Raw genomic sequence first — 18167 nt, 5'->3', positions numbered from 1 at the left:
TCACAGAAAGGATGCTTTATTGCAGCATATAAACCATGACATAGCAAGGCCACTTCGTGTCTGATATAATGACATAAACATTTCACAACAATTACATCTTTTTTAGACTTGACATAAACATTTAAGCACCTTGTAACTTACAAATCTTCTTGCACCTTCTATTTCCAAATCAGACCTAGGGTCAGCTCAGTAAACTGCAGCCCAAAACATAACCTAAGCAAAATGTTAAAGTTTTAAGGCAGAGTGTTAAAACAGTATTTTCATGATGTCATAAGCATGCAATATGGTCAATATCTGTTGTGCTGTCAGCAAGACATTTTTAGTATGCTAATGTGTTAATGCGGTAACACAGGCACATACACATATTTAAATATGCTCACCAGCCACTTCAGATGGCTGCATTTCAGATGATTCCCCAAAACTCCCCCCAAAAGCTTCCTGTACATTTGCTATTGTATTCTCCACCACCCCTCCTACAATGGCTGTAACAATGTAGAACAGGTGGCCCACCCCCTTTCCACTTCTCAAGGTAAGTGTTCCTATCCCACAACCCACTGATGACACCTGCTGGCCCATTTCTGAGCCCAAAGCACACAGGTATTCCACCATCTGATCCCAGACTGACCCAAGCACCATCTTGCCGATCCCCAAACCATTGCAAATGGTGCCTGTCACAATACCCAGGGCATCCCACGCCAGTGTACCTGTGCCTACGAATCCATCCTGGAATGCCTGGAACAGGCTGCTGACTAATGGACTGAGGCAGGAGTAGAGAGTGCACACGCTCAGTTCCCCTGTCTGGTACAGGGTGTTAAACAAACATGAAACCCCAGATGACACTCCTGAGCCCAAGTTATTGACCAAAGTGAAACTGTCACCAGGCACAGAGGCTAGAACAGCCAGATCTTCCTGTAGAACATATGTGAGCTGGGAGGGAAGGTTAGTGGCCGTGTTTACGATGGGAGAGAAAGGGGTGTACAGAAGTGAGATGGTGGAAGACAGAATGTAAAGCAGGGCACTTCCAGACTCTGAGTTCTCAGTCTCATTGGTGCTCTCCTGAAGGTCCATCTCTGACTTCAAGGAAGATGTGTAGCTTTGGGCTTCATCATTGACAGGCTGTGATGTTGTTTCCTCATTTCCTGAGTCTGATGTACCTGCATCCTGACTGTTGTGGTTCTCACTCTGTCCATCAGAACTGTGTGTTTTCATGCCATTTAGTTGCTCCTTAAAGAGCAACATAAGCTCCTTTTCTCTCTGGCCACCTATCTCACCACAGCCTCCTGAAAACAGCCCTGTAATACCTATCAACTCCTCTAAAGCTTTAATGCTCACCACCCTCACCATCCCCTCCTTCAGTAGCCCAATGCTGAAGCTGTCATGCCCATCTGAAGCAGCACAACACACTGCTGACCACAACACTTTCGCCCCACACTCATTAAACCCTCCCACGCCACTCTGCACATAAATTTCCCCACTTGTCTTTGAACATAGCGGTATGGCTGAGCTACGTATTAGTCCTGCTGTCAGAGCATCCCACTTCAGGAGAGGGGAGTCTGAGGTAGTTTCTTCAGTAGTTCCTGTGTAAAGAGCTGGGATGGCCACTGGGGAATCTTCATTGATCTCTTCTTCTGCATCCTGCTGATGTATTTAAAAGAGACAAATAAAACTTTAAGGGATAGTTCAGCCACAAATGAAAATTCTCTCATCATTTATCAACATCATGTTGTTCCAAACCCATGTGACTTCTTCCTTCTACACAAATGGACTTGTTAAAAGTGATGCAAGCGATTTTTCATGGAAAAGTATGCAAAAAATGTTCAAATGTTCGTACTCCCTTAAAGATATGAATTAAATAAATGTCCTGAGATATCACTCAGGTCTCTGTGACAGCTGTAGACTTTGTAAACAGCAAACAAAAATGTGTCCGCAGACATTGACACTTTTCACCAGTCAATAATTTTGCTCCTAATCATTTGAAGTGGATCACTGAGGCTATGATTCATAATGTTTGTCAGTCGAGGGCGCTATTGTGCCACTGTTGAATTTGACAGCCACAGAAACAAACAATGTTACTCTTTTGCTTGGTTTTGGTCTCAAAATAATCTTTGGAGGGTGGGGTTTTGTAATGAGGGGGTGTGGCTAATTCAATGGCTCAGTCGTGAAAGCTTCAGAACGCTTAAATCGCTTACAGCATCTTTAAGCAAAATGTTAGCTTTTTCCAGCATTTATTTTTATTGTATCCTTTTTCCAATGAAAGTCGATAGTGACTGAGGGTGAACATTTTGTCACACTAACATCTTTTTTGTTCCACAGAAGAAGAAAAAAAGTCATACGAGTGTGCAGCAACATAAGGGTGAGTAAATGATGACAATTTTCATTTTTGGATGAACTATCCCTTTAATTCTTCTGACACAGAAGTATATGCATAACGACAGAGACAAAAATGGTCTTTACATTTTTTTATTTTTTTTTTAAGAAATATGAAGATTAGGGCAGTGGTTGACAAAGAAGAATGAGATATTTCTTTTGGGGTGTGACTCAATGAGAGTCTGTTTTACAGTTTCAGTGAGCAACCCCATTAAATACAGCCACACTGTCTTGTAAGAGTTATTTTGCATATTATAGTTTTATTTCCATTCTACAGTGTTCTTTTGCATCTATTGTACTTCTACACAGCTATTATCAATGATCCATGAAATACTTAGAGGTTTTTCTCTTTCGCTTGACTTATCCATTTGCATGTCAGCAGAAGTTCTAAAGGATGTTGTTCAGCAAGAAATGTCTTTCATCCAATTTCAGACATTCATAACCTATGTATATACTCATTAAATCATTACCTGTGATCCATGGGGTTACAAATAACAACATTTAAGGGATAGTTCACTCAAAAATAAAAATATGTCATCAATTACTCGCCCTCATGTAGGTCCAAACACATGAGTTCCTATCCTTCATGGAACACAAAAAGGATGACAGCCTCAGTCATCATTCACTTTCATGATATGGAAGAAAAGATGCAATGAAGGTGAATGGTGAAATGAGGCTGTCATTTTGCCAAACATCTCTTTCTGACTTCCAAAAGAAAGTGACTGAAAAAGAGAATAACAGGAAGACTTGCCTCACCTTACTGTGCTCTCCTCTGCCCCATCCATTAGTCAGGCTGAGTTGAAGGGCTGTATAAACGGCGGACTGGCAGTTTGTGTTATAGAGTGATGCAAAAGGCCGTCCGGTCAGATGTCTGTGACACCTTTGCTCCAAACCCAGTTCAGACAATGACTTTGGGGGTGTGCTTTTGAAAAAGCACTCTTGACACTGGAAGAACCCTGGATCAAGGACTGTGTGTGTACTTGCCCTGGCTAAAAAATCATGAAACAGCACTCCAGACACACACAGAACGAGTCTAGGCAAAGCAAACAGCATGGCCAAAACCCTTGATACAGCAAACAGAGACTGCAGTGCACAAAACAAGACCCTGCTAGATTGTTCCTCTCTCCCTCTCTCTTCAACTATGCAGAATAAGTCTGGGCACAATGCAACCTTCTTTATCCCTCCTCCTTTCACACTCACTCTCTCCTCCACCCATCCCTCCCTTTCTAAATTTCATTCGACTACACCTCGTCTTAGTATTGCGATAATGTTCACAAACCAGTACACACACCTCTCACACGCCTTAACACTACCTGTATGTCAGCATTCCCAAACATATACACATACAAACACATATGACCATTCTTTGAAGGCCCTGTAATTTTTTATACCCAAGAGAACAATCTGACACAGTGTGCATGGCAAATAGAGATGTTCAGTCATAAATGGGGAATTGTAGATGGTAAGACTTACATATAGTGTGTCAAAACAGATGCTGGTGAGCAATAACCAACTGTATGTACAGCCCAACAGTACCTGTAATAACTGAACAAATACAATGCTTGAATAACAACATCACAGAAGAGGGATACATTTAAAATTTTAATATAAATACTTTATAAACAGGTCATTAAAAAAGGTCTTTGAAACAAAAACTATTAAATGTTTTTATTGCAGTCCCATTTGGCACATGTGTGAAGAAAATAGGACAAAAATTACTTTTCTATTTTATTAGAGTTCAAAGCTTTGTGAGGAGTATACAGATTTTTTTTTTTTGTGAAATATTGTAAATATCGTTATGTATTGTATTTTCAGTTTGTGTGAGTGTGTGTGTGTGTGTGTGTGTGTGTGTGCATGTTTCATAATCACATAGCAACATGTCTCAACTGGTATTTATGTGCTGGGGGAAATATGGGTGTGGCTCTTCGTTCTGCTTACCCACTCTCTCTTTCCTCCTGTTTCATTTTCTAAATACTGTCAGGTGAGCTCCACCACTCTAAATTTACTGCACACACTTGCATTTACATATGTACTGCATCTCAGCAGTCTTTAAAGAATGTGACTATCCAGTATCCATGATGAGTCAGGGGTTTTTAGGTAACTCAGTCTGTTACACAACCAAATGTCTCATAAAACACAGATCCAGCAACCTGTGTCTGTGTCATCTATTTTGCAAGATCTCTACATCAGGCAATAACAGATTCAGTCTGATATAAGAGATCATGTAGGAACTATAAAAGCTGATATAGACACCTTCGCCTTCACCCTCACTCATTGGGTATGTCAATGACCAGCTCTGCCTCGTCCCCCTCTCCTCTGTCACTCTCTCCCTCTTCATCAGCTGCATCTTCACTCAGCATCTGCTGTGGGACCTAGCTGAATGGTCCACTCGCACCTCCAGATGCACCACTGCCTGCAGGGTAATAAGAGGTCAGTGGGCCAACCACTTGAATAAGGCAAGAGGGCGAAAAGATAGATTAGATATTAGGGAGACTGCATGTCAAATGTAACTAACAGGCATAAAGAGAAATTCTGAAACTGCAAGACTGATTAAAGGAGTAATTTACCCAAAATTCTGTCATTACTGACTTATGTCATTCCAAACTACTTAGTTATTTGTTACATGGAATAAAAAGCAAAAATTTTAAAGAATCATCATTCAGTACTTTTCCATACAACATCAGATCATAGTGATGCCTGTCAAGCTCCAAAATTACCAAAAACATCCCAACCAATTATATTCAGTAAATAAGAAAATAGCGTATCTGACATGAGGTGTGCTATATTCTGTATCTCTCAAAATTTTCCGTTGTAGCTCTTAAATCCCACATGCATCTGTGTACATTCAAATATGCCACCTTTACAATTGTTTAACGTTTGGCAACATTATGACATGACTAATCGCCACTGACATTAAACTCGATGCAATGCATCTAACGATATCTGAATGGACACATACAGTGCATCCGGAAAGTATTCACAGCACTTCACTTTTTCCACATTTTTATGTTACAGCCTTATTCCAAAATGGATTAAATTCATTATTTTCCTCAACATTCTACAAACAATACCCCATAATGACAACGTGAAAGAAGTTTGTTTGAAATCTTTGCAAATTTATTACAAATAAAAAACGAAAAAAAAAAAAAAAAAATCACATGTACATAAGTATTCACAGCCTTTGCCATGACACTCAAAATTAAGCTCAGGTGCATCCTGTTTCCACTGATCAACCTTGAGATGTTTCTACAACTTGATTGGAGTCCACCTGTGGTAAATTCAGTTGATTGGACATGATTTGGAAAGGCACACACCTGTCTATATAAGGTCCCACAGTTAACAGTGCATGTCAGAGCACAAACCAAGCCATGAAGTCCAAGGAATTGTCTGTAGACCTCCGAGACAGGATTGTATCGAGGCACAGATCTGGGGAAGGGTACAGAAAAATTTCTGCAGCATTGAAGGTCCCAATGAGCACAGTGGCCTCCATCATCCATAAATGGAAGAAGTTTGGAACCACCAGGACTCTTCCAAGAGCTGGCCGCCCGGCCAAACTGAGCGATCAGGGGAGAAGGGCCTTAGTCAGGGAGGTGACCAAGAACCCGCTGGTCACTCTGACAGAGCTCCAGCGTTTCTCTGTGGAGAGAGGAGAACCTTCCAGAAGAACAACCATCTCTGCAGCACTCCACCAATCAGGCCTGTATGGTAGAGTGGCCAGACGGAAGCCACTCCTCAGTAAAAGGCACATGACAGCCCGCCTGGTGGACTCTCAGACTATGAGAAACAAAATTCTCTGGTCTGATGAAACAAAGATTGAACTCTTTGGCCTGAATGGCAAGCGTCATGCCTGGAGGAAACAAGGCACCGCTCATCACCTGGCCAATACCATCTCTACAGTGAAGCATGGTGGTGGCAGCATCATTCTGTGGGGATGTTTTTCAGTGGCAGGAACTGGGAGACTAGTCAGGATCGAGGGAAAGATTAATGCAGCAATGTACAGAGACCTGGACCTCAGACTGGGGTGAAGGTTCATCTTCCAACAGGACAACGACCCTAAGCACCCTAAGCACACAGCCAAGATAACAAATTAGTGGCTACGGGACAACTGTGTGAATGTCCTTGAGTGGCCCAGCCAGAACCCAGACTTGAACCCGATTGAACATCTCTGGAGAGATCTGAAAATGGCTGTGCACCGACGCTCCCTATCCAACCTGATGGCGCTTGAGAGGTCCTGCAAAGAAGAATGGGAGAAACTGCCCAATAATAGGTGTGCCAAGCTTGTAGCATCATACTCAAAAAGACTTGAGGCTGTAATTGGTGCCAAAGGTGCTTCAACAAAGTATTGAGCAAAGGCTGTGAAGACTTATGTACATGTGATTATTTTTTTATTTTTTTTTTTATTTTTTATTTTTAACAAATTTGCAAAGATTTCAAACAAACTTCTTTCACATTGTCATTATGGGGTATTGTTTGTAGAATTTTGAGGAAAATGAATTTAATCAATTTTGGAATAAGGCTGTAACATAACAAAATGTGGAAAAAGTGAAGCGCTGTGAATACTTTCCGGATGCACTGTACACATATGAGATTTGAGAGCTAAAGTCGAGGGCAAGATTTTCAAAATGATTTAAATATAGTGCACATTTAAAAAAGGCTACTTTTGTGTCATTTTTGATCACTATGAGTTGTCGTTGCTAAGAAAAGATCTATGTTAAGAAGAAAATTCTCCTTTTGTGTCCCACTTAAAGGAATAGCTCACATGAAAATAGCTCTATAGGTCCTTATAATGCAAATGAATGGTGACCAAAACTTTGAAGCTCCAGAAAGCACATAAAAGACAGCATACAAGTAATCCATAAGACTCCAGTGGTTTAATCCATGTCTTCTGAAACAATCTAATTAGCTTTGGGTGAGAACAGACCAAATATTACTTCTTTCCACTGTACATCTTGCCATTGCAGTCTCTAGGCAGGATCGTGATTTCAAACTCAAATACACTTCCTAGTGCTTGATGCGCAGAGCGTATAAGCGTTATCAAGCTTGAAGTCATGATCGCCGAGCAGACTGCCGATGCCAAGATTTATAGTGTAAAATGAGTTAGCTTTTTGGTCTGTTCTCACCCAAAACTGATTAGATCACTTTAGAAGACATTGATTAAACCACTGGAGCCTTATGGATTACATTTATGCTGCCTTTATGTGCTTTCTGGAGCTTCAAAATTTTGGTCACCATTCACTTGCATTGTACAGATCTACAGAGCTGAGATATTCTCCTAAACATCTTTGTGTTCTGCACAAGAAAAGGTCATACACATCTGGGATGGCATGAGGGTGAGTAAATGATGAGAGAATTTGTATTTTTGGGTGAACTATCCCTTTAAATAAAAATAGCAGCATACAGTTTTGGAACAAATGAGGGTGAGTAAATAATGACAATGTTTATGTTTGGGAGAACTTTTCCTTTAAATAACATGAAAGAAATCAAAAGTGTAGTGTAGTTATAGTGATAGTGTGAATCTAGGCCATTCTGTTTCCAGTGCCAGCCTCTCTGTCCCTCTCTCACCTTCCCTGAACAGTCTTTCCTGTGTTTTTCCAGTTTTGTTTTTCTCTCTTTCTTCACTCGTTCAGCAGAGGGAGCCAAATACTCAGGAGGGAAGGGTAACTGCTCCACCCACAATCAAACCCACCAAACAATAACAACCAATCCCACACCCAGAGTGCCCCCAGTAATGTGTGTTTGTTGAAGTCCACATAAATCAGGTGAGGTGATAAAAAGACAAAAAAAAAAAAAAGAGAGAGAAAAAAGTTAATAGAATGGCAAATAAACAGGTGACAAGAAAAAACAAGTATGCAAAACAATATGAGAAACTTAAAACCATGAGTGCATGAGAATGTATGAGATGCGTGGATGTATTATGGAGCTGTGTTTTACTCACAGTGTTGAGGTACTGTGCAGGAGCAGATGACTGGAGAGGAATTGCACCAGAGCAAGACAGGACTGAGAGATGAGGAGAAGGAGGAGGGACGAGAGGAACTCCAGGACTCCTCCTCTTAAATGACAGATCAATACACACTTATTGAAAACAAAGTTATAAAGATAAATATATGCAACAGCAGCAGCCGTGTTTGCATGATACTCATTAGCTTAATAGCATTTGAGGAAAGAATGGTGAGCATGTGCAAATCTCACAATGCCAAAATGTGGGAATTACAAACAATTCAAAAGGGAACTTTCCATAAAAAAAATTTTTTTTTTCAACAACATATAAAGGGCAGATTAATCTAAACCTTTAATTAAAGGTAAATTAAATAATTAAACATTACCTGTCCTGTAATTTGTCAAATCCAAGCAAAAACCTACACATTGTAGACTCACTTCTTCCCAGCTTCTCTGTCTCTCTGGCTCTCTCTCCTTTACAGTCTGAGGAAACAGTGGCATCAGAAGTCTGAGGGAAGAAAACATAGAACACTGTCAAACACAGGACAACAGACAATAACACGAAAACAGAGCGATTCTCTCACTTTCATTAGAGACCTACCAGAAGACTCTTCATCCACCCTTTCATACTGCAACAGCCTGTCCAACAGAAAACTGAGACACACATCACAAAAGAGGCATTTAATCAAGTGCAATCTGTGCGTCAATATAAAACAAAGATAAAAAGATAAAGCATTTAATTTACAGCAAGACTACAGTTTGTACCTTTTGTCTCTTGAAACTGTAAGTAGTTTTCTCTGAGCTCTTCTCAGCTCCTGAAGAGAAGCTCGGAGAAGGTTAACAACAAATCTAACAATGCTAATAAAAAAGACAGACACAGAGGAAAAAATAAAAACACTCACATATAGCAGAAACTTAAACTTTCGTTTAAGATTCTTGTATTTTCTCTTATAATGCACCTCTACTTCAGCTTGACCATTCATTTTGAATTCTTACTAGGACAGTAACGATTTCAGACTGTCTGAATACATCCAAACTTAAACAAATGATGCGAAACAAATCTATGAGAGTTAATAATAAGCACGTATCCCACACATTCCAGTCACACTGTTGAATAAGCCGCGACGTGCTAGGTGCATCCCAAACCGCACACTCCTGCACTATTTTACGTCATTTTGAAGTTCAAGTGGTATGAGTAGTATGTTTAAACTGAAACTGCAGCAAAAAGACGTGTACGAATTCCCGGACGATGCACTTTAAAAACCGTCAAAACAGAGTGTGGAATGTAGCACACTTCGCGCACTCAACGCTCGCGGCTTACCGTTAATAGCAGAAGGGGCGGAGTTATAGGCAGCGACGGTGATCTGGAAAAACAATTGTAAATAATGGAGACTATGACAACTAGCGAAACTTCTGTGAAGAAAGCACCTTACAAAAGTGAGTTAAATACTTTACCATCATACCATGCTGTGTGAATATGTATATTATTGAGATATAAGTGTTGAACTGAGGGTGAATATCTCGCTAAAGCTAGCGCCAACACAACGCTTGGGTTTGAAACGTCACTTCCGTCAGCTGTTAAACGGCAAACGCTTCCTTATAGTAAAAAACCGTTAAGTGTTCCATTTGGGCCAATACTACACTTTGAAAATTAATACACTTCCTGGCTGAGTGCATAGTGTATTTTGTAAGTGCATAGTATATAGTGTGTCGTTTGGAACACAGCTTCTGTGTTTACTTCCGCTTTCAACGTTCGATACACCGGAAATTGGGGTTTTAGTTATGATTTTAATTTCACTAAGTTCACCGTATTACGTGAGTATGTGATATGGTTTTCTTTCTGAGCTGTTGGATCTATCTGCGTATTCCCAGTGCTGGAGCCTACATAAAAATGAAAATAATGATATATTCTATAATTAATATATAAAATAATTATATATAATTTATCACATAAAAATGAACGAAATAATGTAACAAAATACACTTTTTATTGTATATAATAATGTTATATATATATATATATATATATATATATATATATATATATATATATATATATATATATATATATCGTATAGAAATATAACATTTTAAAGCATATGTTTTTGTGACTGAAAAATTATTATTAATTATTATTATTAATTATTTTATGGCAAGATATTTTTAAATTGACAAGCAGGCAAAATATGGCCCCTTTACTTTGATTTGTCAAATGCATTTTTTTTTTTTTTTACTCAGTATTAAATAAAAAAGGAATAAGGATTGATATGTTAATTCATTAATAAAAAATATTGTTTAATTTGTAAAAAAAAAAGTTAAACAAAAGTCACAGGTATCAAAAGAAAAAATGCAATTATGTAAAAATAAATCAAAATGTAGTTTGTTTTACAAACATTTTATCTAATAAATAAAAAAAAATCTTCTAATTGGAAAAAAGAAAAAAGAAGAGAAAAGAAAGGTTGACATCATAGTCTATGGGGCCAAAAGTAATATGTTATTTTCTTTGAGGCGGAGACTGAAATTGTCTTCCCCCACCCACACTGTTTTTAAAGAATCCCATAGCTGTGTTGTATGTGATGTGTGTGACTGTGGTTTAAAAAACCTCTTTCCTCTTTTACTGAGTCTGCATTTTGGTCCCAGCAGTTGGACACTCAGGACAGATCCATGAATAAAATATTGCCCTACCCTAACTAAGCCGAGAGAGAGAGAGAGAGAGAGAGAGAGAGAGAGAGAGAGAGAGAGAGAGAGAGAGAGAGAGAGAGAGAGAGAGAGAGAGAGAGAGAGAGAGAGAGAGAGAGAGAGAGAGAGAGAGAGAGAGAGAGAGAGAGAGAGAGAGAGAGGTGACTTTTTCCACAAAGGATTTGTTCTTGTCATATAGCACTGCTCTCACAGAATAAAAATGTGAAAAATCTTTGCCACACAGACGCGCTCTTTATGAAATATAATCCTCCCTCTGTTTGTATATACAACATGGGTCTACACTCTCACTTTCTCTCCTATGCTTTATCATTTGTGCATATACACGTACATTTGTGTCAGACCCCTAACAGTGAAACACAAACCACACACCCCCCTTCTATCTGTCTTTCTCCCTGTAATAGTCTGCCTCTGTTTCCTGGCATTAGCTCTTGTTGCAGACAGAAATAGCATGCTCTTGCCTCATTCCCATAATTCAGTGCTGGGAGACAGCTGTGAACCCCACAATACCCCCCTCTGGTATTCTTCTACTGTGTTGGCATCTTAAAATGTGAAGGCAAATCCTCTTGGTCTCATGCCATTGGTGATACTTATTTTAAAATTATTATTTTTTATTGTAGATTAGCCTTATGTGATGATCACCTCAAGTCTGTGTAATTTTTCACCCTGACCAATCATATATCTTTCACCCTCCTTTGATGTACTCTGCTCATATTGCCTTTGTCCCTCCTCTCTCTCTCTCTCTCTCTCTCTTTCTGACAGACACCGATCACTCAGCTTAATTTAACCCCTCTCTCATGTCTGAGATCCCAGATTTCTGACTCTGTCTGCTTTGACAAGGAAAACTGGAATGCACACAAATCACATGAAGGACACAAAGAACAACTTTAACATCTCTCTTCTCTGTGACCAAAAGGTAAGAATGAAATTTCACCTGGATATATAAGCTACAGTGTGAATTGTACATGGATTGCTTTATTTATAGAAGGACAACAGCTTAAAAATTTAATTTGACTCTTTCAGAAAAAAAAATAAAGCGGAAATCTTTAAAGATGTTCAAGAATTAGAGATTAAGGTTAAGGTTTGGGTTAATGCACAAATATAATCGAATTAATGTACTTAAGCTCGTATCTGTTTTTATGTTTCAGGAGAAGCTCATTCAAGCAATTAAAAAGATTAAACATGAAATTGATGAATGCTATGAAGCTGAAAAAGACACCTTTGTGGAAGCACTGGAGGTTGAGGTACTGGGTTGTTTACTTGTGTAATATGAGTGAGTAAGTGAGTATAAATAGTCTTTCCTTCACAAAACCATTTATTGGCTCACATGAAAAGAAAAGTCACAATTAAATGTACAGTCAGATGGTCATTGTTCAAAATAAAGCCTGACAGGGTGGTCAGATTTGCTTAGCTTATTACATGGCTACTTGGTAGCCTACATAATGATATGAAAATTTGATTTGTGTTTGAATTATTTTAGTTTGCAAGAAGAAATAGCTCGATTTATACAGTTATATAGTTTGCCGTTCATCAGTTATATTTTGCATTATGAAAATTAAGCCTTTTTTGCATTGTGACATTATTTTCAAGACACTTTAAGCACATTTTACTCCCAATTTTCATTATGTAACTCATCCAGACATTTTACTTTTACTATTCCCATTGTTTCCAATGATGATTGTCATTACCGCAACAAACATTTTTTTTTTTACTGTATTCAGCGATGGACAGGCCATCGGGAGCACCGGAACATTTCCTGGTTTGTCATCGAGTAGTGGGCTGGTCAGTTGAGTGGGCTGATGTAACTAAATAGTCAAAAAAAATTTGCCCCACTATTATTTATTAAGCGCTGCCATTTACTGCTGTGCACTGTAAACACCAAATACTCCAAAAGTGTGACGAAAGGGCAACATAAAAGCACACTTTTCATATGGGCAACAAAGGAGTATTTAACAAAATATTGGACCAGGCCATTTTATTTACAGGTTTCGTGAGAATCACCCCATTACAAAAAATATTTGACTGCTGAATGCCGCAATGAACCATTCAGAATCAAGTATTCCAGAAAACATTGTGAGATGGACATTTCAAAATCAAAACTTTAGAATATGTTAAGTGGCCACCTCATGAACAAGTAATTATTTTTGTCACAAGATCTGGTCACAAGGAGGATTACGTCATTAATGTCTCTCTCTTCCTCTGCTATCTCTCACAGAACAGATTTGAAGAGATAGAACGTGAAATCCAAGCAGAGTTCCGGAACCTTCATCGCTTCCTGGATGAGGAGGAGGAGATGGACCTGGAACGATTGAGGAAAGAAAGGGACAAACGAATGAAGATCTTAAAAGAGAGAGAGAAGAAGATTGCCATGCAGGGTAGAGATCTTGAGAGAGCCATCGAGACTTTAAACTGCAAACTGAGGGAAGATGACAGTCCCAAACTTCTGAAGGTGGATTGCCAATTTAAGTTATTTGATGTGACAGCTTAGGTAGTAAAAGTCTTTATCTTTAAGCTTTTATTTGAGTTGGAGAGTTACGGTTGAGCCCTACACATGCCTTAGACCTTATCCTGTATGGATTATTTAATTTATTGAAGGTGAATTTAATTCATCTTTAATTGTAAAGGTTTTAGCTGTTTGCTGTATTCTGCCTAAACTGCCACAGCCTGTGCATTTAAATGTGTTATTATAGCTTGATGACATATACTTTGACCGCATTACATATTTAACATGACAAGGTTACAGTAGTTCACCCACAGAACATGCTAGATGCCACCTGACACTATTCAATGCACTTGCAAAGTGCCGTAACAATCACATGATTGAATGAGCGTCTGAGGAATCTGTGGAGCTGACTGCGGTATCCAGGCAGTAAAACATGACTTTGAATGTGAAGGATCATATTCTAAACACTCTAAATTTTTATCCATCTAGGAAATCAAAGAGCTTCTGAAAAGGCAAGTGTCTACCACTAAATTTTATTCTTCCTCTCATGGTGGTCATTCACTGATAATCAGTACCATTGCTGGCATTTTTTGTTGTTGTCTTGAGATCTGCTTATCACCCATCTATCTGTTTTCATAATATTAATTTGCCTTGTTTCTCTTTATTAGATGTGAGGTAAATTTCATCCGTCCTTCCCCAGTAGAGACTGATATCTGCTCTAGTCAGTTTGTGGGACCCATTCAGTACAGGATCTGGAAACACATGAAAACATCTCTCTACCCAAGTACTGAAATTCTAAATATTTGAATTGCCCCCACTCAAGTACTAAAATACTATTTAAAAATGTCTCTATAATACAAACATTATAGATCTTTCCAATTGTGGATCGTTTGTAATATTAATTTTAAAGTTGCACTCATTAATTTTTGGTTTATGTCGCGCTGGCCAATATTGTCTTGAACTTTAGTCAGGGTGGATGCTGTATTTAAGTTAATGCGAATTGGGGGGCCTGGGTAGCTCAGCGAATAAAGACACTGACTACCACCCCTGGAGTCCTGAGTTTGGATCCAGGGTGTGCTGAGTGACTTCAGCCAGGTCTCCTAAGCAACCATATTGGCCCGGTTGCTAGGGAGGGTAGAGTCACATGGGGTAACCTCCTCATGGTCGCTATAATGTGGGGTGGGGCACGTGGTGAGTTGTGCGTGGATGCCGCGGAGAATAGCGTGAAGCCTCCACATGCGCTATGTCTCTGTGGTAACATGCGTTCAACAAGCCACGTAGTAAGATGCGCGGATTGACGGTCTCAGACGCGGAGGCAAATGAGATTCGTCCTCCACCACCTGGATTGAGACGAGGACTTAGAGTGCATTGGGAATTTGGCATTCCAAATTGGGGAAAAAAGAAATAAAATAAAAGGTGAATGCGAATTAAAATTAATCTGTGTCAGTGAGTCTGTTTAATGGGTTGTACTGTTGTACAGTACAGTGTTGTATAGTGTCAATCATTAAGCCAACAACACAATGAAAATATGTCTTACCAAAAAAAAAATAAATCCAGTGGACAAAAACTTTGTTGAAAAGTTAAACGTGACCCATAACATGTAGTTCTTTTTTTTTTTTTTTAAAAACAGCTTTCCGAAAACTGAAAAATTTACACACCACAGCTTTGAGACTGTAAATGTATCTCTCGCAACCAAGTTTTTATTTGCCTTAAAAATATGTTGTCGAACCTGACTAAGGTCCACAGTGACACCTAGAGGCATGGAAGGAGAAACACACAAAAGCAATAGTTTTCAGTTACCGATGCCATTTGTAGAAATGCGTTATTCGCAGTCAGCCATGATTAATTTAATCTGTGAGAAAAAGTGTCAGATAATAGCGGGGTTACCAAGATAAAATATCTTCGTCTGCTCATGTTGTCAGCACATGCTCCTGCCAGTGACCATACTAAAAGAGTATCACAAAGCAGTTGTTGTGCGCATGGGTCAAATGAGTTAATATTCGCTCACTGTCAAAAGAGTTTACTTTGAAAGGCTGAGTGCTCGACTGTGTGAAATGACCCAGAACATGGCAAAAAGAAGTATACCCAAGCCTTTCAGTGTAAAACTTTTTCTAATAAGGGAAAAAAATGAATGCACCTTTAATTTATTGTACTACATATCACTGATTAAACTGATTTAAATAAATTCTAAAGAAGTTTGGCCTTTACCCCTTTTCAAACAGACATATCTACCTTGACTTTTGACCCTGAAACGGCACATCCCCTGTTGACCCTATCTGCTGATAGGACTACTGTGATTTTTGAGGAGGACAAGGAGGTGCCTGAGGAAAACCCAGCAGAGAGAAACCCAAAGCGCTTCCACTACTACTATTCTGTGATGGGGTCTGAGGGTTTCACTCATGGCTGCCATTACTGGGAGGTGGAAGTGAAAGGCAAAACTGCCTGGCGAGTGGGCGTGGCCAGAGCGGATGTGCACCGTGGGGAGATGGAGGACTCCTCCACGTTAAACGGACTGTGGACGCTGTCCCTCAGAAATGGTGTGATCACAGCCTGCACGAACCCAAAGCCCACACAGGTGCGCTCATCCGTCCATCTCATCCGCATCGGCATCTTCCTGGACTGTGATAAAGAGGAGGTGTCATTCCACAATGCTGTCACCATGACGCCACTCTTCTCCTTCTACATGGGAACTGTTCTAGTGCCACTCTATCCATTCTACAACCCATGTGACACAGATGAAGGAAAGAACTGTGCCCCTCTATCCATCTTTCATCCATCATTCTGAGGGAATGGCATAGTTGATGGATGTTTGGTTTCTCCCCCTACTGATAACACAGTTTATCTTTGTTATGCTGAAGTTATAATCCACATAGTATCACATCAAACCTTGTATGCCCAGAGCATTAAAGCAAGAGAGCAGTTTTTGCTGTCGATCAACTATTTACAGGTACAATAAACTAGGGCTTCAAAACTTTTTTTGACAGCTGAACCCCTATCACCTTAATAATTTACTTGAAGCTGCCCCTTAGATTTTAAGTAATGCCAATCTTTTATTAATTATAGTACATTTTACAACGTCTTTATGTGTAATGTTGTTGTGTGGAAATAATTAAACAACTTATTTTTGATAAGATCAGTTTTATGTTTGTACATTTCTGTTTTAAAAACTAATTATTTATATTCCAATTAATCCGGCTTTTATCCAGATCTAACTGTGAATTCTATTGCTGAAATCAGTCTGTGCTTAACGAAATTCAAACCACTGTTCCCAGTGACCAAAGCTATTAGTGTTGTTGAGTTGAAACGCCCATAGATTTTACATTTTTATCACTTTTATCCAAAGTGACTTACAGTGCTCTTATTACAGGGACAATCCCCCTGGAACAACCTGGAGTTAAGTGCCTTGCTCAAGGACACAATGGTGGTGGCTGTGGGGTTTGAACCAACAACCTTCCACTTACCAGTTCAGTGCTTTAGTCCACCACCACCACAGGGTGGTGCCAAAAGCGAGCTGTAATTTGTATTTATTTTTTAAAATCAGGAATGTATATGTTACCTTACACCCAAACCTCAACCCTATACCTAACCATCAGTGGAGTAAATATGTAATTTTAGTGTCAAAATGCAACCTCAGAATCGTAAATGTGATTACTTCCTGGTCTCAGATTGAACATAATAACTACCTGGTTTCTATGGGACCAGAAACAATGTTTCTGAGATTTCTTTTAGTCTGGCCATGACAAGGTGAACATGTTTGAATTGTTGCAAAAATGTCTGATGGGAGATGGCGCTTGGGAGTAATTCAGCAGAATGGGGCAGATTTCAGGGTACATGAACATTCGGAAGCAGCATGTCGATTTCCTGTGTGATCATATTGCTTCATAACCATCTCACAAACCCCTTGCAGTTCCATTCTATCACGAACCCCTAGGGATTTGCAAAACCTTGTGTGGGAAACTGAGTGTGTGACTTGCTCTAGTCAGTTTGTAGGGCAAAATTCAGTACACAATCTGGAAACAAACATGGTTTCTGTAAAGTTCTTCATGAAACAAATATTTCTCAGCTGTGCTTGCCTGTATTTAATGATTATGAGATATTTTATTTTTATGTAATTTATTAATAAAATATGTGATTCATCAATCATGCAAGCAATGGTTTGCAAGTCATTCCTGTTTATGCATTGTACAGAATTGAAGGTTCTGGCATTGTGAAATGGAAAGTGGGGGAAGAAAGAACATAAAAGGAATGAAATTTGTGTGCCTTGCCTGCTGACATACCTTTGCCTGTCTATAAATACTTCGAACACGACTTCTAACTATGAGCTGTTGGTGGGGCAGCGAGGAAGAACAAAAGAGGGAGGGCAGAGAGAGGGAAGGAGAAAGCTCCCATAGAGAATCTGCCCCCTCCGCACCCTGCCCGCTCTGTGTCCGCCATTTCAACAGCAACAGGCCGGGGAGAAGGGAAGAGTGTAATTGACTACAAGGGCAGAAAGCACTATCCTTCTTCACAAATGTCTTACATGCACAGGAGAGCTGTGTTAGACTGCTGTGCAGAGGGGTTTTATAACGGCTGTATCACAGGTGTGGGGTACACGGCGATTCCCAGCCAGAAGTGCACATACCCGAGGGGGTACGTAGACTGGTAACAGTGGATACTTGGCAGGATTTTGATTTGTTTATTTATAAACCTATTAAACAGAAACATATCACGTGTATGTTTAAGT

The 18167-nt window shown here is 39.4% G+C and overlaps 2 protein-coding genes across 11 annotated transcripts in view; one reads left to right on the top strand and one right to left on the bottom strand.

The window, feature by feature from the left end:
• LOC127452747 (uncharacterized) lies at positions 1–9890 on the bottom strand. Of its 8 annotated transcripts, none has more exons than XM_051718424.1 (8): positions 9768–9890; positions 9070–9162; positions 8906–8958; positions 8743–8812; positions 8303–8416; positions 7930–8028; positions 3124–4780; positions 1–1638 (listed from the first exon to the last, which is right to left on the bottom strand). In XM_051718424.1, the coding sequence occupies exons 7-8, from the start codon at positions 3418–3420 to the stop codon at positions 367–369; spliced, it is 1569 nt and encodes a 522-aa protein (XP_051574384.1). In that variant the 5' UTR covers positions 3421–4780; positions 7930–8028; positions 8303–8416; positions 8743–8812; positions 8906–8958; positions 9070–9162; positions 9768–9890; the 3' UTR covers positions 1–366. The 8 variants fall into 8 exon arrangements, with proteins under 8 accessions (XP_051574384.1, XP_051574380.1, XP_051574386.1 ...); XM_051718420.1 differs by having other exon boundaries at positions 9626–9885; XM_051718426.1 differs by having other exon boundaries at positions 9760–9874.
• LOC127452749 (zinc-binding protein A33-like) overlaps positions 9618–18167 on the top strand; it is an 18946-nt gene continuing 10396 nt past the window's right edge. For 2 of the 3 annotated variants that reach the window (XM_051718434.1, XM_051718431.1), the window contains exons 1-7: positions 9618–9741; positions 11764–11917; positions 12150–12245; positions 13217–13450; positions 13934–13956; positions 14113–14228; positions 15667–18073. In XM_051718434.1, the coding sequence (XP_051574394.1) occupies positions 11852–11917; positions 12150–12245; positions 13217–13450; positions 13934–13956; positions 14113–14228; positions 15667–16229 (1098 nt within the window). In that variant the 5' untranslated portion in view covers positions 9618–9741; positions 11764–11851 and the 3' untranslated portion in view covers positions 16230–18073. Of the gene's footprint in view, positions 9742–11550; positions 11585–11763; positions 11918–12149; positions 12246–13216; positions 13451–13933; positions 13957–14112; positions 14229–15666; positions 18074–18167 lie in introns of those variants that run through there. The other variant, XM_051718432.1, reaches the window with a different exon arrangement.

This window comes from Myxocyprinus asiaticus, chromosome 15 (genome assembly GCF_019703515.2).
Source record: "Myxocyprinus asiaticus isolate MX2 ecotype Aquarium Trade chromosome 15, UBuf_Myxa_2, whole genome shotgun sequence".
NCBI classification, from domain to species: Eukaryota; Metazoa; Chordata; class Actinopteri; order Cypriniformes; family Catostomidae; genus Myxocyprinus; species Myxocyprinus asiaticus.
The sequence above is the reverse complement of the archived record's forward strand: the minus strand, read 5'-3'. Positions and strand labels throughout refer to the sequence as shown.